This window comes from Ammospiza nelsoni, chromosome 31 (genome assembly GCF_027579445.1).
Source record: "Ammospiza nelsoni isolate bAmmNel1 chromosome 31, bAmmNel1.pri, whole genome shotgun sequence".
Taxonomy (NCBI): domain Eukaryota; kingdom Metazoa; phylum Chordata; class Aves; order Passeriformes; family Passerellidae; genus Ammospiza; species Ammospiza nelsoni.
This window is the reverse complement of record NC_080663.1, coordinates 363781-382421: the sequence shown is the minus strand read 5'-3', so window position 1 is coordinate 382421 and position 18641 is coordinate 363781. Positions and strand designations below refer to the sequence as shown.

The 18641-nt window shown below is 49.5% G+C and overlaps 2 protein-coding genes across 3 annotated transcripts in view; one reads left to right on the top strand and one right to left on the bottom strand.

Moving 5' to 3' along the window:
* Positions 1–5008: 5008 nt before the first annotated feature.
* On the bottom strand, positions 5009–18585 carry RPS18 (ribosomal protein S18). Of its 2 annotated transcripts, XM_059491102.1 has the most exons (7): positions 18309–18585; positions 15655–15753; positions 13712–13798; positions 9752–9853; positions 6474–6565; positions 6287–6362; positions 5009–5038 (listed from the first exon to the last, which is right to left on the bottom strand). In XM_059491102.1, the coding sequence occupies exons 1-6, from the start codon at positions 18309–18311 to the stop codon at positions 6287–6289; spliced, it is 459 nt and encodes a 152-aa protein (XP_059347085.1). In that variant the 5' UTR covers positions 18312–18585; the 3' UTR covers positions 5009–5038. The 2 variants fall into 2 exon arrangements, with proteins under 2 accessions (XP_059347085.1, XP_059347084.1); XM_059491101.1 differs by lacking the exon at positions 5009–5038 and having other exon boundaries at positions 6230–6362.
* VPS52 (VPS52 subunit of GARP complex) overlaps positions 18415–18641 on the top strand; it is a 55048-nt gene continuing 54821 nt past the window's right edge. Inside the window, exons 1-2 of the mRNA XM_059491100.1 lie at positions 18415–18429; positions 18555–18636. Of these exons, the coding sequence (XP_059347083.1) occupies positions 18564–18636 (73 nt within the window). The 5' untranslated portion in view covers positions 18415–18429; positions 18555–18563. The remainder of the gene's footprint in view (positions 18430–18554; positions 18637–18641) is intronic.

The following is an 18641-nucleotide window of genomic DNA, read 5'->3' as shown; positions in this document are numbered from 1 at the left end:
ACCACGCCCACTTCCCGGTGAGAAACCAATCAGATTGAAGCGCAGGAAACCTGGCCAATCAGAGCGAAGCACTGCGGGAACGGGGTTGAGGGCCTAGCCGCCATCTTGGTGTAGGGCAAGGCGCCTTTTGACTACAATGGGGCCGCCATTTTTGTTGTGGGCGGCGCCATCTTTGCTATGGGCGGCGCCATTTTGTGTGAGGGCGGACAGCGCTGACGTGGCCGCCGCCATCTTTGTTAAGGGCAAAATTCCTCACGGCACTTCCGGGTCCGTTTTGCCAAATTTTGGGGCCAAAATTCCCAAATTCCACCGAAATTCCCCCAAATTCCAACAATTCCACCCAAATTCCACCCAAATTCCTTCCAGTAACCCCAAATCTTCCCCTTTTTTCCACCAAGACGTCATCCCTCTTTCCAAAATCCCCATTTTTACTCTGAAATGAACTTTTAGTCCCAAAATATCCACATTTATTCCCTGAAAATGCAATTTTCCCCCTCAGAAAAATAAGATTTTATTCCCCAAAATTCCAGGCGGATTTCCCAAATTTTTTTCCTGAAATTTTTGTTTATTCCCCAAAATTCTTTCTTTCCCCCAAAACTGAGCTTTATTCCCTACAAATCCACTTCCACCACCAAAATCCCTTTCCATTCTCCAAAATCCCATTTTCATTCCCAAAATCCCCTGTAATTACCCAAAAATCCATTTTTAAGTCCCAAAAATACCTCTTGAATTCCCAAAAATCAATTTTTAATTCCCCAAAATCCACTCAAAATCCCCAAAAAAACTCCTTTTATTCACGGGATTTTGTGTCCCGACCCAAATTTCCTCTTTTTTTTTACCAATTTTCTCATTTCTTTCTTTATTTTTCCCCCAAAAATCCCAATCTCAAAAAAAAAAAAGGAAACACTTTAAACCCCAAAATCCTTTTCATTACCAAATTAAATTCATCATTATCCCATTTTTCCTGGTTTTTTCCTCATTTTTCCCCAGTTTTTCCCTCATTTCTTTCCCACTTTTCTCCTCATTTTTTACCAATTTTTATCACATTTTCCCCCCAGTTTTTCCCTCATTTTTCTCTTTTATTTCCTCATTTTTCCTTCCCATTTTTCCTTTGTTCCTCAGGTTTTTTTTCTCACATTTTTTCCTGGTTTTTCCCTTTTATTTTTCCTTCATTTTCCCAATTTTTTCCCAGTTTCCCCTTAATTTTTTCTCTTTATTTTTCCCTCTTTTTTCCCCAGTTTTTCCCTCCTTTTTTTATTTTTTTTTTCCCTCCCCCAATTTCCCCCTTATTTTTGCCTGATTTTTTTTCCCTTCATTTTCCCCCAAGTTTTCTCTCATTTTTCCTTCTTTTTCCCACATATTTCCCAGTTTTCCCCTCATTTTTTTCCCGGTTTTCCTCTCATTTTATTCCTATTTTTTCCCCTTTTTCCCCACTTTTTCCTTTATTCTTTCCCCCTTTTCTCCCAGTTTTTCCCTCATTTTTTCCCAATTTTCTCCTCTTTTCTCCATCACTTTTCCTCTCATTTTTTCCTGGTTTTTCTCTTCTCCCCCCTCTTTTTATTTCTATTTTTTTTTTCCTTTTTTTCCCACTTTTTCCACAATTCCCCCCCGGATTTTCCCTCTTTTTTATCCACATTTTCTCTCGGTTTTTCTCCTCTTTCCCCCCAGGTTTCCCCCTCATTTTTTGCTGATTTTTCCTTCATTTTTTCCCAATTTTTCCCTCAGTTTTTCCCCGTTTTCCCCCTCATTTTCTCCCTCTTTCCCCACTTTTTTCCTGTTTTCCCCTAATTTTCCCCAGTTTTTTCCTGGTTTTTTTCCCTTCATTTTCCCCCACGTTTTCTCTCATTTTTTCATGGTTTTTCCCTCTTTTTTCCCCCACTTTTCCCCATTTCCCCCTCATTTTTCCCCAGTTTTTCCCCCATTTTTCCCTTTTCCCCCCATAATTTTTTTCCTCTTTTCTTTCCCCTATTTTCCCCCCATTTTTTCTTAATTTTCCCCCCTTTTTTTTTCCCCATTTCCCCCCTTATTTTCCCCCCATTTCCCCCCAAAAAATTCCACTCACTGACTCCAAAAATCCTCATTTTTATTGCAGGAATTCCCTCAACTCCCAGAATTCCCCAAATTTCCCTTTTCCCCCTCAATTTTCCTCTTTTTCCCCCATTTTTTCCTCTTTTTCTCCCACTTTTCCCCTTATTTCCCCCCACTTTCCCCCATATTTTTTTCCCCTTTTCTTCCCCCCTTTTTTTCTCTATTTTCCCCCAATTTTTTCTCGATTTTCCCTCATTTCCCCCCCAAAAAAATTCCACTCACTGACTCCAAAACTCATCATTTTTATTGCAGGAACTCCCAGAATTCCCAAAATTCCCCAAATTTCTCTTTTTTCCCCCCATTTTCCCCTCTTTTTCTCCCACTTTTCCCCCATAATTTTTCCTCTTTTCTTTCCCCTATTTTCCCCCCATTTTTTCTTAATTTTCCCCCTTTTTTCCCCCATTTTCCCCCAAAAAATCCCACTCACTGACTCCAAAACTCATCATTTTTATTGCAGGAATTCCCACAACTCCCAGAATTCCCCAAATTTCCCTTTTCCCCCTCATTTTTCCTTTTTTTTCCCCCATTTTTTCCTCTTTTTCTTCCACTTTTCCCCACATTTTCCCCATATTTTTTCCTCTTTTCTTCCCCCCATTTTTTCTGTGTTTTTCCCAAATTTTTTCTCGATTTTCCCCCCATTTTTTCTCTATTTTCCCCCAATTTTTTCTCGATTTTCCCTCATTTCCCCCCTAAAAAAATTCCACTCACTGACTCCAAAACTCATTTTTATTGCAGGAACTCCCAGAACTCCCGAAATTCCCCAAATTTCTCTTTTTTCCCCTCATTTTCCCCTCTTTTTCTCCCACTTTCCCCCCATATTTTTTCCTCTTTTCTTTCCCCTATTTCCCCCCCATTTTTTCTTAATTTTCCCCCCTTTTTTTCCCCATTTCCCCCCCTTTTCCCCCCAAAAAATCCCACTCATTGTCTCCAAAACTCATCATTTTTATTGCAGGAATTCCCGCAACTCCCAGAATTCCCGGAATTTCCCCAAATTTCTTTTCCCCCTCATTTTTTTCCTCTTTTTTCTCCCAATTTTTCCTCTTTTTCTCCCACTTTTCCCCTCATTTTCCCTTTTCCCCCCATAATTTTTCCCCTTTTCTTTCCCCTATTTCCCCCCATTTTTTTTCTCTATTTTCCCCACCATTTTTTCCCAAGTTTTCCCTCATTTTCCCCCCTCATTCCCCCATTTTCCAAAAAAAAAAAAAAATCCACTCATTGACTCCAAAAATCCTTTTTTTATTGCAAGAATTCCGCAAATTTCTCTTTTTCCCCTCATTTCTCCCCCCACCTTTTTCCTTCAGTTTTTCCTTCTTTTTCCCCCCTTTTTTCCCCTCATTCCCCCCCATCTTTTTCCTTCACTTTTCCCCAGTTTTTCCTTTTTTCCCCTCATTACCCCCCACCTTTTTCCTTCAGTTTCTTTTTTTTTTCCCCCTTTTTTTTATCTCATTTCCCCGTTTTCCCCCCCCCTCACCTTTTTCCTTCTTTTTCCCAATTTTTCCTTTTTTCCCCCCTCTTTTTATAACATTTTCCCCTCTTTTTTTCCCCCTCATTCCCCCCCACCTTTTTCCCCCAATTTTTCCTTTTTCCCCCTTTTTTTTCCCATTTTCCCCTCTTTTTTCCCCCCAAAAAAATTCCACTCATTGACTGGAAAACTCATCATTTTTATTCCCAGAACTGCCCCAATTTCCCTTTTTCCCTCATTTTCTCCCCCATTTTTTCCTCTTTTTCTCCCACTTTTCCCCCATTTTCCCCATAATTTTTTCTTCTTTTCTTTTCCCTATTTTCCCTCAATTTTTTCCCATTTTCCCCCTTTTATCCCCTCATTTTCCCCCCAAAAAATTCCACTCATCGACTGGAAAACTCATCATTTTTATTGCCGGAACTGCCAAATTTCCCTTTTTCCCCCCATTTTTTTTTTCTTTTTCTCCCACTTTTCCCCTCAATTTTGCCCCATAATTTTTTCCTCTTTTCTTTCCCCTATTTTCCCCCCATTTTTCCTCCATTTCCCCCCCTTTTTTTTCCCATTTTCCCCCTTATTTTCCCCCCATAAAATTCCACTCATCGACTGGAAAACTCATCATTTTTATTCCCGGAACTGCCCAAATTCCCTTTTTCCCCTCACGTTTTTCCCCCCATTTTTTCCTCTTTTTCTCCCACTTTTCCCCTCATTTTCCCCCAGAATTTTTCCCTCTTCTTTCTTCTATTTTCCCCCATTTTTTTTCTCTATTTTCCCCCTTTTTTTTTCCCATTTTCCCCCATTTTCCCCAAAACCAAAAAATTCCACTCATTGACTGGAAAACTCATCATTTTTATTCCAGAATCGCCCAAATTTCCCTTTTCCCCCATTTTTTTCCTCTTTTTCTCCCACTTTTCCCCCATTTTTCCCCATAATTTTTTCCTCTTTTCCCATTTTCCCCCCTTTTTTTCCCCCCATTTTCCCCCCAAAAAACTCCACTCATTGACTCCAAAACTCATCATTTTTATTCCCAGAACTGCCCCAATTTCCCTTTTTCCCCTCATTTTTCCCCCCATTTTTTCCTCTTTTTCTCCCACTTTTCCCCTCATTTTGCCCCATTTTCCCCATAATTTTTTCCTCTTTTCCCTATTTCCCCCCCATTTTTTCTCTATTTTCCCCAGTTTTTCCCTCCATTTTCCCCCCAAAAAAAAATTCCACTCATTGACTGGAAAACTCATCATTTTTATTCCAGAACTGCCCCAATTTCCCTTTTTCCCCTCATTTTCTCCCCCATTTTTTCCTCTTTTTCTCCCACTTTTCCCCTCATTTTGCCCCATTTCCCCCCATAATTTTTTCCTCTTTTCTTTTCCCTATTTTCCCCCAATTTTTTTCTCATTTTCCCCCCCATTTTCCCCAAAACCAAAAAATTCCACTCATTGACTGGAAAACTCATCATTTTTATTCCCGGAACTGCCCCAATTTCCCTTTTCCCCCCCATTTTTTTGCTCTTTTTCTCCCAATTTTCCCCATATTTTTTCCCTCTTCTTTCCTCTATTTTCCCCCAATTTTTTCTCTATTTTCCCCCTTTTTTTTTTCCTATTTCCCCCCCATTTTCCCCAAAACAAAAAACTCCACTCATTGACTGGAAAACTCATCATTTTTATTCCCGGAACTGCCCCAATTTCCCTTTTTCCCCTCATTTTCTCCCCCATTTTTTCCTCTTTTTCTCCCACTTTTCCCCAATATTTTTTCCTCTTTTCTTTCCCCTATTTTCCCCCCTTTTTTTCCCATTTTTCCCCCATTTTCCCCCCCATTTTCCCCAAAACAAAAAACTCCACTCATTGACTGGAAAACTCATCATTTTTATTCCCGGAACTGCCCAAATTTCCCTTTTTCCCCTCATTTTCTCCCCCATTTTTTCCTCTTTTTCTCCCACTTTTCCCCTCATTTCCTCTCTTTTCCCCCAGAATTTTTCCCTCTTCTTTCCTCTATTTTTCCCCAATTTTTTCTCTGTTTTCCCCCTTTTTTTTTCCCATTTTCCCCCCAACCAAAAAACTCCACTCATTGACTGGAAAACTCATCATTTTTATTCCCCGAACTGCCCAAATTTCCCTTTTTCCCCCTCATTTTCCCCCCATTTTTTCCTCTTTTTCTCCCACTTTTCCCTCATTTTCCCCCAGAATTTTCCCCTCTTCTTTCCCCTATTTTCCCCCAATTTTTTCTCTATTTCCCCCCTTTTTTTCCCATTTTCCCCCTTATTTTCCCCCCAAAAAATTCCACTCATTGACTCCAAGACTCATCATTTTTATTCCAGAACTGCCCCAATTTCCCTTTTTCCCCTCATTTTTTCCTCTTTTTCTCCCACTTTTCCCCTCATTTTTCTCCATAATTTTTCCTCTTTTCTTTTCCCTATTTTCCCCCAATTTTTTCCCATTTTCCCCTCTTTTTTCCCCCCCATTTTCCCAAAAACAAAAAATCCACTCATTGACTGGAAAACTCATCATTTTTATTCCCTGAAGTGCCCCAATTTCCCTTTTTCCCCCATTTTTTCCTCTTTTTCTCCCACTTTTCCCCTCTTTTTCCCCCATTTTCCCCATAATTTTTCCTCTTTTCTTTTCCCTATTTTCCCCCAATTTTTTTCTCATTTTCCCCCCCATTTTCCCCAAAACCAAAAACTCCACTCACTGACTGGAAAACTCATCATTTTTATTCCAGAACTGCCCCAATTTCCCTTTTTTCCCCTCATTTTTTCTTGGAGACGCCGACGGTGCGGCCGCGCCTCCCGGTGGTCTTGGTGTGCTGCCCCCTCACGCGGAGCCTGCAGGGAGAGAAAAGCACAAAAATTCGGGTTCGGCCCCAAAATTCTGCGGGATTTGGGCAATTCTAAATGCAGGGGTTTGGGGTTTTTGCCCAAAGTCGCCGTTTTTACCCCCAGAAGTGGCGCAGGCCGCGGTGGGCGCGGATTTTCTTCAGGCGCTCCAGGTCCTCGCGCAGCTTGTTGTCCAAACCGTTGGCCAGCACCTGGCAACGGGGGAAAAGTGGGGAAAATTGGGGAAAATGGGGAATTTTGGGAAAAATTTGGGGAAAAATGGAGGGAAAAATTTGGGGGAAATGGGGAAAAATTGGTGAAAATGGGGAAAAATTGCGGGAAAAATTGGGGAAAATTGGTGAAAAATTTGGGGTAAATGGGGGGAAAAATGGAGGGAAAAATTTGGGGGATTTTGGGGAAAAATTGGGGAAAATTTGGGGTAAATGCAGAATTTTGGGGAAAAATGATGAAAAAATTGGGGGAAAATTTGGAGGATTTTGGGGAAGAATTGGGGAATAATGTGGAAAATGGGGGAAAATTGGGGAATTTTGGGGAAAATTGCAGAAAAAGGGGGAAAATTAGAAAAAAATTGGGGAATTTCGGGGAAAATGGGGAAAAATTTGGGGTAAATAGGGAATTTTGGGAAAAATTGGGAAAAATGGGGAAAAATTGAGAAAAAATTGGGGAAAATGGGGAAAAATTTGGGGTAAATGGGGAAAAAATTGGGGAAAATTGGGGAAAATGGGGGAAAATTGGGGAATTTTGGAGATACATTGGGGAATTTTGGGGAAAAATTGGGGAAAATCAGGCGAAAATAGGGAGAAATTGAGAAAAAAGGGGAGAAAATAGGGGGAAATTGGGGAATTTTGGTGAAAAAAATGGGAAGATGGGAAAAAATTGGGGAATTTGGGGGAAAAATGGGGGAAATTGGGGAAAAATTGGGGAAAATGGGGGAAAAAATGGAGGGTAAAATTTGGGGGATCTTGGGGAAAATTTGGGGAATTTTTGGGGAAAAAGTGGGGAAAATTGGGGGTAAATGGGGAATTTTGGGAAAATTTTGGGGTAAATGGGGAAATTTGGGAAAAAATGGGGAAAAATGGAGGGAAAAATTTGGGGGATTTTGGGGAAGAATTGGGGAATTTTGGGGAAAAATTGGGGAAAATGGGAAAAAATTTGGGGTGAATGGGGAAAAAATTGGGGAAAAATTGGGAAAATGGGGGAAAATTGGGGGTAAATGGGGAATTTTGGGAAAAAATTGGGAAAAATGGAGAAAAATCGGGAAAAATTTGTGGGAAATGGGGAAAATGGAGGGAAAAATTTGGGGGATTTTGGGGAAAAATTGGGGAATTTTGGAGAAAAATGGGGAAAATGGGGGAAAATTGGGGAATTTTGGGGAAAATTGCAGAAAAAGGGGAAAAATTAGAAAAATTGGGGAATTTTGGGGAAAATGGGGAAAAATTTGGGGAAAACAGGGAATTATGGGGAAAATTTAGGGAAAATGGGGAAAAATGGGGGAAATTGAGGAAAATTGGGAAAATGGGGGAAGGAAGAGTAAAAGGCAGGGGGATGTGGGAAAATAGAAAATATTGGGGAAAATGGGGGGAAATTGGGGAGAACGGGTGGAATGGGGGAGAATTGGGAAAAAAGGGGAGGAAAAGGGGGAAATTGGGAAAAATCTGGAAGAAATGGGGGAATTAGGGGGGAAATTGAGAAAAATTTGAAAAATGGGAAAATAGGGGGGAAAAATGGGGGGAAATGGGAAAAATCAGGGGGGAAAATTGGGAAAAATCAGGGAAAAATCGGGGAAAATCAGGGAGGAAAATTGGGGGAAATAGGGAAAAGTCAGGGAAAAATTGGGGAAAATCAGTGGAAAATAGGAAAAGTCAGGGAAAAAACAGAGAAAAATAGGGGAAAATAAGGGGAAAATGGGGAAAAATGGAGGAATTTTGGGGAAAATTGGGAAAAATCAGGGAAAAATTATGCAAAAAATAGGAAAATTCAGAGAAAAAGGGAAAAATCACGGAAAAACGGGGAAAATCAGTGAAAGATTGGGAAAATGGGGAGAAATTGGGGAATTTTGGGGAAAATCGGGAAAATCAGGGAAAAATTACGCAAAAAATGGGAAAAATCAGAGAAAAGATTTGGAAAAATCAGGGAAAAATTGGGGAAAATCAGGGAAAAATTGGGAAATTTTGGGGAAAATTGGGAAAAATTACGCAAAAAATGGGAAAAATCAGAGAAAAAATGGGAAAAATCAGGGAAAAACGGGGAAAATCAGTGAAAGTTTGGGAACATGGGGAAAACTTGGGGAATTTTGGGGAAAATTTGGAAAAAACAGGGAAAAATTGGGAAAAAACACGTAGAAAATGGGAAAAATCAGAAAAAGATTGGGAGAAATCAGGGAAAAATTGGAGAAAATCAGTGAAAGTTTGGGAAAATGGGGAAAAATTGGAGAATTTTGGGGAAAATTGGGAAAAATCAGGGAAAAATTGGGAAAAACCACACAAAAATCGGAAAAATCAGAAAAAACTGGGAGAAATCAGGGAAAAATTGGGGGAAATGAGGGGAAAATTGGGGGAAATGGGGAAAAGTCAGGGAAAAACTGGGGAAAATCAGGGGAAAATTGGGGAAAAATCAGGGAAAAATTGGGGGAAAATCAGGGAAAAATTGGGGAAAATGAGGGGAAAATGGGGAAAAATGGGGGAATTTTGGGGAAAGTAGGGAAAAATTGGGGGGACAATGGGAAAAATTGAGAGGAAATGGGGAAAATTGGGGAAAATCGGGGAAATTTGGGGGAAAATGGGGAAAAACTGGGAAAAAAATTGGGGAAAATGGAGGGAAAAATTGGGGGATAAACAGGGGGGGATATTGGGGAAAATCAGGGGAAATTGGGAAAAAATAGGGGAAAATCAGGGGAAAATTGGGGAAAATCAGGGGAAAATTGGGAAAAAATAGGGGAAAATCAGGGGAAAATTGGGGAAAAGTTGGGGAAAATGGAGGGGAAAATTCGGGAAAACTGGGAAAAATTGGGGAATAAACAGGGGGAAAAATTGGGAAAATCAGGGGAAAAATTGGGAAAATCAGGGGAAAATTGGGGAAAAGCAGGGGAAAATTGGGGAAAAGCAGGGAAAAATGGGAAAAATCAGGGAAAATGGCAGAAAAATGGGAAAAAATAGGGGAAAAACACGGAAAAATTTGGGAAAATCAGGGAAAAAATGGGAAAAAATCAAGGAAAATTGGGAAAAATTGTGAAAATATAGGGGAAAATCAGGGAAAAATTGGGGAAAATCGGTGAAAGTTTGGGAAAAAAGGAGCTGTGGGCAGCTGGGGGCACCTGTGGCAGGTGAGGGGACACCTGGGGTGGCACCTGGGGACATTTGGGGACATTGGGGACCCACCTGGGAGTATTTGCCGTCCTTGACGTCCTTCTGCCTGTTGAGGAACCAGTCGGGGATCTTGTACTGCCGCGGGTTCTGCATGATGGTGATCACCCGCTCCACCTGCCACAAAAATGTCCCCAAATGTCACCAAAAATGTCACCAAGCCCGGGGGGACGGGGAGCCCCAAAATTGGGGTGAAAATCCCAAAAAACTGCACCGAAATTGGACCAAAAATGGCTGAAATAGCACGAAAAATGTCCCTAACTATCAACCATAAATGGCCTAAAAGTGTCCCCAAATGTCCCCAAAGTGTCCCCAAAATGTCCCCAAGTGTCCCCAACCCCGGGGGGACGGGGAGCCCCAAAATTGGGGTGAAAACCCAAAAAAACTGCACCGAAATTGGACCAAAAATGGCTGAAATAGCACGAAAAATGTCCCAAAAATGGTCAAAAGCCGACCCAAAATGCCCTAAAAGTGTCCCCAAAAATGTCCCCAAATGTCCCCAAAAATGTCCCCAAGCTCACCCGCTCCACCTGGGACAGGGGACACGTGTGTGACACCCGGCTACAAAAATGTCCCCAAGTGTCCCCAACCCCAGGGGGACGGGGAGCCCCAAAATTGGGGGCAAAACCCCAAAAAACTGCACCGAGATTGGGCAAAAAGTGGCTGAAATAGCACAAAAAATGTTCCCAAAATCCCCCAAACCCAACCTTAAATGGCACAAAGTGTCCCCAAAAATGTCCCCAAAGTGTCCCCAAAATGTCCCCAAGTGTCTCCAACCCCGGGGAACAGGGAGTCCCAAAATTGGGGTGAAAACCCAAAAAACTGCACCGAAATTGGACCAAAAATGGCTGAAATAGCACGAAAAATGTCCCAAAAAACATCAAAAGCCGACCCAAAATGGCCTAAGTGTCCCCAAAAATGTCCCCAAATGTCCCCAACCCCGGGGGGACAGAAAAACCAAAATTGGGGGAAAACCCCAAAAAACTGCACCGAAATTGGACCAAAAATGGCTGAAATAGCACGAAAAACGTCACTAAAAATCCCCAATAATCCATAAAACCACCCTAAAATGGCCCAAAAATGTCCCCAAGGCCACCACAAATGTCCCCAATGTCCCCAACCCCGGGGGCACGGGGAGCCCCAAAACTGGACCAAAATTGGGTAAAAAATGGCTGAAATAGCACGAAAAATGTCACTAAATATCAACCATAAATGTCCCCAAAGTGTCCCCAAATGTCCCCAAGTGTCCCCAACCCCGGGGGGACGGGGAGCCCCAAAACTGGGGCAGAAAACCCAAAAAAACTGCAGCGAAATTGGACCAAAAATGGCTGAAATAGCGCGAAAAATGTCCCAAAAATGGTCAAAAGCCGACCCAAAATGGCCTAAAAGTGTCCCCAAAAATGTCCCCAAATGTCCCCAAAAATGTCCCCAAGTGTCCCCAAGCTCACCCGCTCCACCTGGGACAGGGGACACGTGTGTGACACCCGGCTACAAAAATGTCCCCAAGTGTCCCCAACCCCAGGGGGACGGGGAGCCCCAAAATTGGGGGCAAAACCCCAAAAAACTGCACCGAGATTGGGCAAAAAGTGGCTGAAATAGCACAAAAAATGTTTCCAAAATCCCCCAAACCCAACCTTAAATGGCACAAAGTGTCCCCAAAAATGTCCCCAAAGTGTCCCCAAAATGTCCCCAAGTGTCTCCAACCCCGGGGAACAGGGAGTCCCAAAATTGGGGTGAAAACCCCAAAAACTGCAGCGAAATTGGGCCAAAAATGGCTGAAATAGCACGAAAAATGTCCCAAAAATTGTCAAAAGCCGACCCAAAATGCCCTAAAAGTGTCCCCAAAAATGTCCCCAAATGTCCCCAAGTGTCCCCAACCCTGGGGGGATGGGGAACCCCAAAATTGGGGTGAAAACCCCAAAAAAATGCACCAGAATTGGGCAAAAACCAGCTGAAATAGCACAAAAAATGTTCCCAAAATCCCCCAAACCCAACCTTAAATGGCACAAAGTGTCCCCAAAAATGTCCCCAAAAATGTCTCCATGGCCACCAAAAATGTCCCCAAGTGTCCCCAACCCAGGGGGGACAGGGAGCCCAAAAACTGGGGTGAAAACCCCAAAAACTGCAGCGAAATTGGGCAAAAAACGGCTGAAATGTCACTAAAAATGTCCCAAAAATCAGCCCAAAATGTCCCCAAAGCGTCCCCAAATGTCCCCAAGTGTCCCCAACCCCGGGGGGACGGGGAGCCCCAAAACTGGGGGGAAAACCCCCAAAAACTGCAGCGAAATTGGACCAAAAACGGCTGAAATGTCACTAAAATCTCCTCCAACCACCCTAAAATTGTTCTGGAATTGTCCCCAAGGTGTCCCCAAGGTGTCCCCAGGTGCCACCTTGTCCTCGGTGAGCTCCTGGCACGTTTGGTCAGGTCGGTGTCGGCCCCAAACCCCCTGGAATTCTCCCCAAATCCACCCCAAACGCCCAGAATTGTCCCCAACCCCCCTGGAATTGTCCCCAGGGTGTCCCCAAGGTGTCCCCAAGGTGTCCCCAGGGTGTCCCCAAGGTGTCCCCAGGTGCCACCTCGTCCTCGGTGAGCTCCCAGCCCATTTGGTCAGGTCGGTGTTGGCCCCAAGTCCCTTGGATTTGTCCCCAAATCCACCCCAAAACCCCCAGAATTGTCCCCAAACCCCCAGAATTGTCCCCAAACCCCCAGAATTGTCCCCAAACCCCCAGAATTGTCCCCAACCCCCCTGGAATTGTCCCCAAGGTGTCCCCAGGGTGTCCCCAGGGTGTCCCCAGGTGCCACCTCATCCTCGGTGAGCTCCTGGTGCGTTCGGTCAGGTCGATGTCAGCCCCAAATCCACCCCAAACCCCCCGGAATTGTCCCCAAACTGCCCCAAAACCCCCTCAGACCACCCCAAAACTCCTAGAATTGTCCCCAAGGTGTCCCCAGGGTGTCCCCAAGGTGTCCCCAGGTGCCACCTCGTCCTCGGTGAGCTCCTGGTGCGTTTGGTCAGGTCGGTGTCGGCCCCAAATCCACCCCAAACCCCCTGGAATCTCCCCAAACCCACTCCAAACCCCCATGGATTGTCCCCAACCCCCCACGAATTGTCCCCAAGGTGTCCCCAGGGTGTCCCCAAGGTGTCCCCAAGGTGTCCCCAGGGTGTCCCCAAGGTGTCCCCAGGTGCCACCTCGTCCTCGGTGAGCTCCCAGCCCATTTGGTCAGGTCGGTGTTGGCCCCAAGTCCCTTGGATTTGTCCCCAAATCCACCCCAAAACCCCCAGAATTGTCCCCAAACCCCCAGAATTGTCCCCAAACCCCCAGAATTGTCCCCAAACCCCCAGAATTGTCCCCAACCCCCCTGGAATTGTCCCCAAGGTGTCCCCAGGGTGTCCCCAGGGTGTCCCCAGGTGCCACCTCATCCTCGGTGAGCTCCCAGCGCGTTCGGTCAGGTCGGTGTCCGCTCTAAATCCACCCCAAACCCCCGGAATTGTCCCCAGACTGCCCCAAAACCCCCTCAGACCACTCCAAAGCCCCATGAACTGTCCCCAGGATGTCCCCAGGGTGTCCCCAGGATGTCCCCAAGGTGTCCCCAGGGTGTCCCCAGGTGCCACCTCGTCCTCGGTGAGCTCCCCAGTGCGTTCGGTCAGGTCGATGTCGGCCCCAAATCCACCCCAAAACCCCCGGAATTGTCCCCAAACCCACCCCAGACCCCCATGGATTGTCCCCAACCCCCCTGAAATTGTCCCCAACCCCCCTGGAATTGTCCCCAAGGTGTCCCCAGGTGCCACCTCGTCCTCGGTGAGCTCCTGGTGCGTTTGCTCAGGTCAATGTTGGCCCCAAACCCACCCCAAATCCCCCGGAATTGTCCCCAAACTGCCCCAAAACCCCCTCAGACCACGCCAAAGCCCCATGAACTGTCCCCAAGGTGTCCCCAAGGTGTCCCCAGGGTGTCCCCAAGGTGTCCCAAGGTGCCACCTCGTCCTCGGTGAGCTCCCCGGCGCGTTTGGTCAGGTCGATGTCGGCCTTGCGCAGCACCACGTGCGCGTAGCGCCGCCCCACGCCCTGCGCAGGGGACAAACAGGTGACAAACGGTGACAAACGGGTGACAAAGGGGTCACAACGCGGTGACAACGGGGTGGCAGCTCTGCCAGGCCACCACCGTGTCCCCAAACCCCTCAAAGCGTCCCCAGAGCCCTCCAGGTGTCCCCAAAACCGCTCAAAGTCCCCAAAGTGCCCCAATCCCCTGCAGGTGTCCCCAGCCCCCCTGGCAGTGTCCCCAGTGTGTCCCCAAATTGTCCCCAGCCCCCTTGGCAGTGTCCCCAGTGTGTCCCCAGCCCCCCTGGCAGTGTCCCAAGTGTGTCCCCAGCCCCCTTGGCAGTGTCCCCAAATTGTCCCCAGCCCCCTTGGCAGTGTCCCCAGTGTGTCCCCAGCCCCCCTGGCAGTGTCCCCAAATTGTCCCCAGCCCTCCTCAGGCTGTCCCTGTGGTGTCCCCAAAAGTGTCCCCACCCCTGGCAGTGTACCCAGTGTGTCCCCAGCCCCCCTGGCAGTGTCCCCAAATTGCCCCCAGCCCCCCTGGCAGCGTCCCCAGTGTGTCCCCAGCCCCCCTGGCAGCGTCCCCAGTGTGTCCCCAGCCCCCTTGGCAGTGTCCCCAATGTGTCCCCAGCCCTGGCAGTGTCCCCAGTGTGTCCCCAGCCCCCTTGGCAGTGTCCCCAAATTGTCCCCAGCCCTCCTCAGGCTGTCCCTGTGTTGTCCCCAAAAGTGTCCCCACCCCTGGCAGTGTCCCCAGTGTCCCCTGGCAGTGTCCCCACCCCCCTGGCAGTGTCCTCACAGTGTCCCCAATGTCCCCATCAGTGTCCCCATCTTGATGGTGGTGATGGTGATCCCTGTGGTGTCCCCAAAAGTGTCCCCACTTCCCTGGCAGTGTCCCTGCAGTGTCCCCACTTCCCCGGCAGTGTCCCTGCAGTGTCCCCACCCCCCTGGCAGTGTCCCCACCTTGATGGCGGTGATGGTGAAGGCCATCCCTGACAATGTCCCTGCAGTGTCCCCATGTCCCCACAATGTGCCCACTCCCCTGTGTTGTCCCCAATGTCCCCACCTCGATGGCGGTGATGGTGAAGGTGATGCCTGGCACTGTCCCTGCAGTGTCCCCACAGTGTCCCCACCCCGCTGGCAGTATCCCCAGTGTCCCCGCAGTGTCCCCATGTCCCCACCTTGATGGCGGTGATGGCGAAGGCGATCCCTGCAGTGTCCCTGCAGTGTCCCCACCCTGCTGGCAGTGTCCCCACTCCCCTGACAGTGTCCCCGCAGTGTCCCCACCCCCCTGGCAGTGTCCCCAATGTCCCCGGCAGTGTCCCCACAGTGTCCCCACCCCCCTGGCAGTGTCCCCAGCAGTGTCACCTTGACGGCGGTGATGGCGAAGGCGATGCCTGGCAGTGTCCCCACCCCCCTGCAGTGTCCCCAATGTCCCTGCAGTGTCCCCACCCCTGGCAGTGTCCCCAATGTCCCCATGTCCCCACCGTGATGGCGGTGATGGCGAAGGTGATCCCTGGCAGTGTCCCCAGTGTCCCTGCAGTGTCCCCACCCCTCTGTGATGTCCCCAATGTCCCTGGCAGTGCCCCCACAGTGTCCCCACCCCCCTGCAGTGTCCCCAATGTCCCCACAATGTCCCCACCTTGATGGCGGTGATGGCGAAGGCGATGCCTGGCAGTGTCCCCACCCCCCTGGCAGTGTCCCCAATGTCCCCGGCAGTGTCCCCACAATGTCCCCACCCCTGCAGTGTCCCCATGTCCCCACCCTGATGGCGGTGATGGCGAAGGCGATGCCTGGCAGTGTCCCCACCCCCCCAGCAGTGTCCCCAATGTCCCCGGCAGTGTCCCCACAATGTCCCCACCCCTGCAGTGTCCCCACAATGTCCCCACCTTGATGGCGGTGATGGCGAAGGCGATCTTGCGGCGCCCGTCGATGTTGGTGTTGAGCACGCGCAGAATGTGCTGGAACTTCTCGGGGATCACCAGCGACTGAGGGGACACCAATGGGGACAGTGAGGGGACAGCAATGGGGACACTGGTGACAGCAATGGGGACACTGGGGACACCAATGGGGACATTGGGGACGGTGTCACTGTTGGTGTTGAGCACGCGCAGAATGTGCTGGAACTGCTCGGGGATCACCAGCGACTGAGGGGACACCAATGGGGACAGTGAGGGGACAGTGAGGGGACAGCAATGGGGACAGCGAGGGGACATTGGGAACTTCCTGGGGATCAACAGGGACTGAAGAGACATTGGGGACAGTGAGGGGACACTGGGGACACTAGGAACAGTGAGGGGACACAGGGGACAGGGAGGGGACATTGAGGAGAAATTGGGGACACCAATGGGGACAATGAGGGGACATTGGAGACATTGAGGGGACACGGGGAACTTGTCAGGGATCACCAGTGACTGAGGGGACAGTGAGGGGACATCGGGGACGGTGCCACTGTTGGTGTTGAGCACACATAGAATGTGCTGGAACTGCTCGGGGAGCACCAGCGACTGAGGGGACACCGAGGGGACATTGGGGACATCAATGGGGACAGTGAGGGGACAGCAATGGGGACACTGGGAACATTTCAGGGACTACCAGGGACTGAGGGGACATTGGGGACATTGGGGACAGCAGGGACTGAGGGGACAGTGGGGACAGTGAGGGGACATTGGGGACAGCAATGGGGACAGTGAGGGGACAGTGTCACTGTTGGTGTTGAGCATGCACAGAATGTGCTGGAACTGCTCGGGGATCACCAGCGACTGAGGGGACAGCGAGGGGACAGCAATGGGGACAGTGAGGGGACACTGGGGACAGCAATGGGGACACTGGGAACCTTTCAGGGATTACCAGGGACTGAGGGGACACAGGGGACATTGGGGACAGCAGGGGCTGTGGGGACAGCACGGGGACAGTGAGGGGACACTGGGGACGTCTTGGGGATCACCAGAGACTGGGGGACAGCACGGGGACAGTGAGGGGACACTGAGGGGACACTGGGGAAATTGGGGATCACCAGGGGCTGTGGGGACAGCAAGAGGACATTGGGGACAGCTGGGGTCGGCCAGGGACCGAGGGGACAGTGGGGACAGTGAGGGGACACTGGGGACAGCAATGGGGACAGTGAGGGGACAGCAATGGGGACAGTGAGGGGACAGTGAGGGGACATTGGGGACAGTGTCACTGTTGGTGTTGAGCACGCGCAGAATGTGCTGGAACTGCTCGGGGAGCACCAGCGACTGAGGGGACACCAATGGGGACATTGGGGACAGCAATGGGGACACTGGTGACAGCAATGGGGACACTGGGGACACCAATGGGGACATTGGGGACAGCAGGGATTGAGGGGACATTGGGGACTTCTCAGGGATCACCAGGGACTGCGGGAACAGTGAGGGGACACCAATGGGGACATTGAGGGGACACTGGGGACTGCTGGGATCACCAGGGACTGAGGGGACACTGGGGACAGTGAGGGGACAGCGGGGACATCAGTGGGGACATTGGGGATCACCAGGGACTGTGGGGACATTGGGGACATCAGTGGGGACATTGGGGATCACCAGAGATTGAGGGGACAGTGAGGGGACACTGGGGACAATGAGGACATTGAGGGGACACTGGGGACATCGGGGACAATGGGAACTTCTCAGGGACCACCGGGGACAGTGAGGGGACATTGGGGACACTGAGGGGACCTTGAGGGGACACTGGGGAAATTGGGGATCACCAGCGACTGTGGGGACAGTGAGGGGACATTGGGGACATCACTGGGGACAACGGGGACATCTGGAGACACTGGGGACATCTGGGGACATTCAGAGGGATGACCAGGGACAGCATGGGGACATTCAGAGGGGACACTGGGGACAGTGCAGGGACATCAGCAGGGACATTGGGGACATCACTGGGGACATTGGGGACAGCAGGGTCTGAGGGGACAGAGGGGACATCAGTGGGGACACTGGGGACATTGAGGAAACATTGGGGACATTGGAGACATTGAGGGGACATTGGGGACATCAGGGACACGGAGCACTGAACAGACCGAGGGGACATTGGGGACCATCAGGGACATTGGGGACATCGGCGCGGGGACAGCCCCGCGATGGTTTTTGTGAGGGTTAAGAAAAACTTTAGGAGGGTTTGGGACGATTTCAGAGAGCTGGGGACACCTGGAGGGAACTGGGGACACTCTGGGGACAGTTTGAGGGGATTGGGGACAATTTTAAGGGATTCGGGACAGTTTTAGGGCGGTTTGTGACAATTTTGCGAGCGGCTCTTTGGGGCATTTTAGCGACACTTTGGGGACATTTTGTGGCCGCTCCGGGCCGAGCCCGCCGTGCGGGGAGCGAAGGCCGCCATGACACCTGAGGGAGGGGGGATCGGACATTCGCGCCCCTCCCGCCGCCATCGCCGCTCTCCGCCGCCCCCTCCCCGCCCCGCCGCCTCCCTCGGTGCCGCCGCCATCGCCCCGCGCCCCTCCCGCCGCTCTCCGCCCTCCCCTCGCGCCGATGACGGCGGATCCCGCCCGGAGCCTCACCATGGCTGCGGCCTGCGCGGGGCTCTGCCGGCGGAAGAAGAAGGCGGACGTGACGTCACGCGCACGGCCGTGCGTCAGCAAGATGGCGGCGCAGGCGGAGGTAGCGCCGGCGGCGGGAGAGGTTTGAGGGGTCCAGGGGCGGTTTTTGGGGTTTTTTGGGGTTTTTTTGGGGTTTTTTGTGGGGTTTTTGTGGGGATTCGGGAGGGGTTTGGGATCGCGGCGGTCACTGAGGCGGTTGTGCCGCAGGTGGCGGCGATGGAGGCGCCGCTGGAGGCGGAGCTGGAGGCGGAGCTGGACCTGGAGGGGGCGGAGCTGGAGGAGGTGGATGGTGAG